We start from the raw sequence: 6000 nt of genomic DNA on the forward strand, positions 1-6000 counted from the left end.
GCTAGAGAACAAACAGAACCAGGAAAAGCAGCTGTTTTAATGTATCCATTAAGGCAAAATGAGCCTCTACAAGCTTTAAAAATATTATCAAAACAAATAATAAAAGCCTCTACCAGGAAAACTTTAAGCAGCACATTTATTAAAAGTAAAATTATAACTGCCAAGTAACATATTGTGATATATGCATGTGCACATCCCCGCATATAATCATTTCTTAAGATCAAAAAAACATTCAATGACTTTTAACCATTTGGTAAGAACGACTTATTTTCATTACTCATGCTGTGTTGTTAATTTAGATTAAAGAAAGTAAAAACTTAAAAGACATTGACTAAAATAATTGCCTGTTTCAATTTTGAGAAAAATGTGTTTGAATTAGATGTTTAGTGTATATAAGCAATGAATAAGAATACAACTTCTAAAATCATGTTTGCTTAAGTCTTTTTTGCCTGTGTGAAGTTAATCAGCTGATTTGTTAATATATAGATTGCAGCAGAGGTGAGTGCTCCCTTGGCCAAGACGGAAGAGATCGTACTGTTGGGTGGCAGTGATCACATCACTGGAGAAGTGAACCGTCTCGTAGGGCAGATTCCACCCTCCGTCCACGCTCTCACTGGTGTCGACCTCTCTAAAGTGAGTGCTTACTCTTTGTTATTTCACCGCAGAGCAAAACTTACGTATTGATAGCGTGTTGGTATTTTTCTGATATTTGTTAGTGACTCTTGAGTGAGGATAGTTTTCTGGATTTTGTAATTAGAACGTGGTTCAGTAAACACTGCAAAAGAATATAGAAATAGTAGAAGTGTTTAGAGGAAGGAGGGTCGAGGTGTCATAAAATGTCCATTACACATCATGTTTATCCTCTTTGTGAGATTTTGCATCTCAAATATATTATTAATATTGATAATTTATTTAGTAATATCTATTTCATGTTTGCAAATATAGAGACAGGGTAAGTGGTGAGGAGTTGTGTGCCCACAGTGACCATTTTCCTAACAAATTATTCACTTGTATTATTACTATTACTATTATTGCTTTATAATTCTTTCCTATATAAATGGGAGGAAAATATAAGTGTATTACTATTCAAATTGTTCGTTTTCAAATATTTATCTTCCAATATTAAGGGATTTACTTGTTCTTCCCTTCCTTCAGATAACCCAATGTTCAAGTTTAAGAATCATGAACAGTTGATATATTTCTATATGGCAAGCAAAATAAAATGTTGCCACTTTTATGGATTTATACTTACAGATCTTTTTTTATTTCTAGGATATGGTGAAAAATATTGGTTAATTATTTTTGTTACTTTGGTAATACCCGGAAGCCACTAGTTTCGGAAGAGTTTTTCTAACTGGGGACCTAAAAAACTACATTATTAGAAAGAACAGACTTTATTTGACTTATTTTAAAAATTACAAGTCATTATAACATTTCGTTTTCGTTTTCTGCCTCAGAAAAGGAACCAATGTCAGCGAAAAGTAGGCCACTCTGTACCTATCTACTTACTACTTGTTATTATGCGATATAAGAAGTTCAGATTAGCTTATCACAAATATGTTACTAGTAGTAGCAAAGTTAAAGTAAAGTACCTTTACGTGCCCTCACATGATCTGAGATTGAATTTGGGTACTATCTCAAGGGATGTTTTTCTTTTGTCACCAGAAGTGCAGAGTGGTGCCATTGAAGTCTGCACGATTCAATGGCATTTCCGATCAGTACTTTCCCGACCTCAGATCATGTCACAGATCGTTTAACTTTTTCCGATCTCAAATCACATCTCACTTTGGCACCACCTCACACTTTTGGCGAAAATGAAAAAATATCCCCCGAGATAGTACCTAAATTCAAGCTCAGATCATGTGATCGTTTGTAAATGTTGACTTGGACATTTTATATTTTTATTTTTTATATGTACGACCTAATATTTATTAGTAGATAGGGACAGAGTAGCCCCCTCACCGACATTTCTCCCTTTCGGGAGACAGATAACAAAAACCAATGATCTTAATAACAAGTAAAGTCTGTTCTTTTTTATAACGCAGTTTTTTTAGGTCCCCAGTAAGAAAATCTGTAAAAAAATAGTGGCCTCCCAATAATACTAGTTAGCTTTACTATTTTACAAATAGTTTGTGTTGTGACTCATTTTCATTATTTTATTACACAGATTACATATGTATGAAATGTAATTAATGTAATAATAATTAATAAAACAGTTCAAGCAGAGCAGAATGTAGGAAAAATTCCAGTTCTGACTGCTGGTCAACTTGAGCTTAAACCTTTTCAGATCATTCCATCAAGAATACAGCAATGAATATATTGTGTTTGCAAGTAAGGTACCTTGTTCGTTCACTCACTGTTAGTTATTCTACGCCACTCATTCCATCATGACTAATCTCAGTGTATATATTGTGTTCGCAGGTGCTCAGTAAAGTGCCTGGTGCCAAATAATGGAGATGGTCACCTAGTTCCACTCACTGTTATGCTATGCCACTCACTCCATCATGACTAATTCTACAATTTATATTTTATTAATTTTGTGGCTGTAAATCCTGAAAAGGAATATATTAGTAGACAAAAGGAGACATTAGTGTATTATTATGATTACCATGGATGCCATATTTTTATTCTAGCAAATATTGGTTATGCTTTATTTTGTTATAATTTTTGTTATATCTTTAACATTTCAATGGTAAGTGAGTACTCAGCTTGAATTGTCAATTGATTAAACGTTATTGTTTTTTCTTTATATGAATTACTTTTATGTAAATTAATAAGTGAAATATATGAATACCTATGATGAAATTAGCAGCTCTCTAAAATGTTAGCACTAAAGGAACAAGGGGATATTATCAAGTGTTTCATGTTATGAGCCTTATAGCTGATACACTCGGTCTTGTCATTACCCATGGTCAATTCACACAATGAATTATGTAGGGCTCATGTGTTTATCATACCATGTTCTAAAGTATTTCTAGATTGGTTAGTTTTATTATTCCCGCTAAATAATGAAATTACAAAAATACTATATAATCATAATCAAGTAACAATTCAGCTATCACAGGGTTACCATTCTATTATTTGTTTCTGTTAATTTTAGTCAATGCATTATTAAACGCCTCTAAATATGCATGCTGTATATTGTTTAGGTATTAACCTAAGTTTATTCTTTCAGTGGCAAAATTATTACAACTAGTACTGTAGTGGTGTATATAAAATTACTAATAATTACTATAAGGTAAACTCATGTACAAGAATAAACATGGCTATAAAAGATAGTATCAAATGTAAAACTGACTATACAAAGCAGTTTATAAAATAATTGCAACTGTCCAATTCAGTTCCATGGAAAAAATGTACAGTCCACAATACCGAATAAACATTGCAATACAACTCAGTACTGATAAAGACATACATGACTATTAGAAATGTATTCGATGAGTCGGAGAATGTGTATTCCTGTGCGTTATTAGTATAGTAGTGTTGGTAAATTAAATAAATGGCAGCTTCCCTTACTTAATACATTGGTGTACTCAAATAATAATCTGTGTTTAATTTAAGTATTAGTGTCTGGTGCCTTTCAAACAATATTTTATCAAAAAAGTATGAAATGATACAAATAAATTATTTTTCTTCTTGATAAATACACTTTGAAAATGTTTAAGGTATGAAATGTTTATTTTCGCATTGACCTTTCTTACATAATATATTTTATTGAAATTGGCCGCAGATTTACTTTATGCTAGAACTTTTTCTTTAGTACATTTTTATACAATAGTTTTAATGTGTTAAATGTAGGATATTAGTTTCACTTATAGGAATATTTATGATCAAATGAACTAGTAATCCAATAATACAACCAACTGTAATTTAAAACTTTATTTTCCAGAAATTTAAATTTATCAGCTGAGCAATACAAGACAAATCTCTTAACCAAATCCATATAATTTTTCATTTTTACGACTATTAGCATCTAATTTTGATATTATATTATGTCTTGAATACTGAACTTATCAGTGGCAGGAAGATTATAAGCCTTGTGATTTACATTTTATGGAATTGCACAGAAAGTATCAAATTTGGGCATTAAAACCCCTTCCTAAAAGTGTTAACTGTGAATTTTTTGAAAAACTATTGAAAGAATGTATTTAATATGATAAAATCAGATTATTTGGTGTTTGGATTGTATTTGAAAGTGCCAGATGACAGTAACAGTTAATAAATTATCAACATTTATATATTTTTACTCACAGATTATGTTTGACAATTGTTAAGTATAGAATGTGTCATAAATTATGTTCAGTACTTGTTGAGAATTTTACAAAACTGAAATGCAAAGGGAGAATGCAGATTTACCATAAATGTCTTTTTCATGTTTAAAGAAACCTAAATTTTATATTAACACGGTTTTATCTTACCTGTTTTGTACAAAGCAGGTTGATTTTTTGCATTTAGATTTTTGTTTCATATTCAGTATGTAATGTAGTAATTTTTTGGAGTGTTTGTGATATTTGACGATTAACATAACTGTTTGTAGGAAGTTTTTATTTTAGTTTGTAAGGAATCAGTTCTTGAAGTATTGAACACTATTTATAAATCACCTGTACTTAACAGTAGCATTAGTTTGACTATTCTGCAATTGTTGAGCCAAAACAGAATACTCAACATTTCTGGTAGAGGCAGCTCGATTCTGGTGAACTTGCCTGTATAGCAGCATTCAGAGAAGTTTGGGTCCCCTCCCTTCCATCACCTTTTTCTCCTAGATATCTTGGACTCCACACTCATTTTATATTCTTAACCTCCATTCTACAGAAAGACCTTTTAAATCAGTTATTATCCTAAAAATAAATTATAGTTAGGATATCTACTTGGACTACTGTCGATTAACTGCCACTGTCTATGAACGGAATTAATGAATCTCACAGTTAGATAAAATATTAACTAGTTTTAATATCTGCCTTGTTTACTTTATGGTGTTGGTATTTTTAATAGTAAGGTCTTATTTATGAAATTCTTGAGTTTGACACAATTTTAACAATTTACCAAACTGACCCATTTCAATGACAAACTGTTCCTTATACTGGTAATATACAAAACTGCCAAGTTAACAACGGTGATGTCTATGTAATCAACCAAAAATAAATGTCTTGGTCTAGATAGATGCAATTTGCTGATTTCCTTGTTGTAAATCTGGTATACTTTAAGTAGGACCACTGCCATTCTGTATTCAGTTGTGTAGTAAAAAGTCTATTTTATCATTTTTATTACTATAGGTTTAAGAATTCAGTATTGCTTTACAAGGTTCTGTCACTTTGTGTGCCATCGGAACTTTTGGAACCAAACACTGTTATGCAATGACACTATGTACGGATAGTAGATAGATTTTTGAGGACTTCGAGCCATGTAGTTTGCATTGTCAGAAACCTTGCACACAATTTTTTCTCTACTATTTTACATTAAATTACATTGAATTATGTTCAACAGTTAGATTATTATAAGTTCTTTTGCATTTGTTGTCACGATGTGTGTTCATCTCTGTTGGTTTGTAACTTTGTGATAGTTTGTGGCAACACATGTAAATCAATCATGGTGTTCATACCTTAGTATCTGGTACATTTTTTCTAATAAAGAGATAATCTTTTCAGTTGTTTCATTTTGTATCCTCTTTTCTCTTGGTACTTTGTTTATAAATAATATTGTGTACTGAATAATGTCTACTGAACAACTTTTTGCTTCCCTACAAGGAAATTACAGGAAACGTAATATCACTGTGTAATTGGAGTGTGATAAGTTTACATAATTACATGCGATCTAAGTCTAAAAACAATTGGTGATCATGAGGGGTTAAAAATAACATGCACTGTAATGAGAGAAGGTGTCCTATTGTGAATATGGATATGATATTAACTTGGAAAGTAGACTTCTAGTCAAATTGGCAATCACAATTCCTGGTTACTTACTTTTGAATTAAAATAAATAACGGAATAATTTTATACACAT

The 6000-nt window shown here is 31.2% G+C and overlaps 1 protein-coding gene across 1 annotated transcript in view; it reads left to right on the forward strand.

The window, feature by feature from the left end:
• Nucleotides 1–5644, forward strand: part of LOC124369504 (flotillin-2) — a 428795-nt gene extending 423151 nt beyond the window's left edge. Inside the window, exons 8-9 of the mRNA XM_046827518.1 lie at nt 487–633; nt 2422–5644. Coding sequence (XP_046683474.1) covers nt 487–633; nt 2422–2451 — 177 coding nt within the window. The 3' untranslated portion in view covers nt 2452–5644. The remainder of the gene's footprint in view (nt 1–486; nt 634–2421) is intronic.
• The last annotated feature ends 356 nt before the right edge of the window (nt 5645–6000 follow it).

This window comes from Homalodisca vitripennis, chromosome X (genome assembly GCF_021130785.1).
Source record: "Homalodisca vitripennis isolate AUS2020 chromosome X, UT_GWSS_2.1, whole genome shotgun sequence".
Lineage (NCBI taxonomy): Eukaryota > Metazoa > Arthropoda > Insecta > Hemiptera > Cicadellidae > Homalodisca > Homalodisca vitripennis.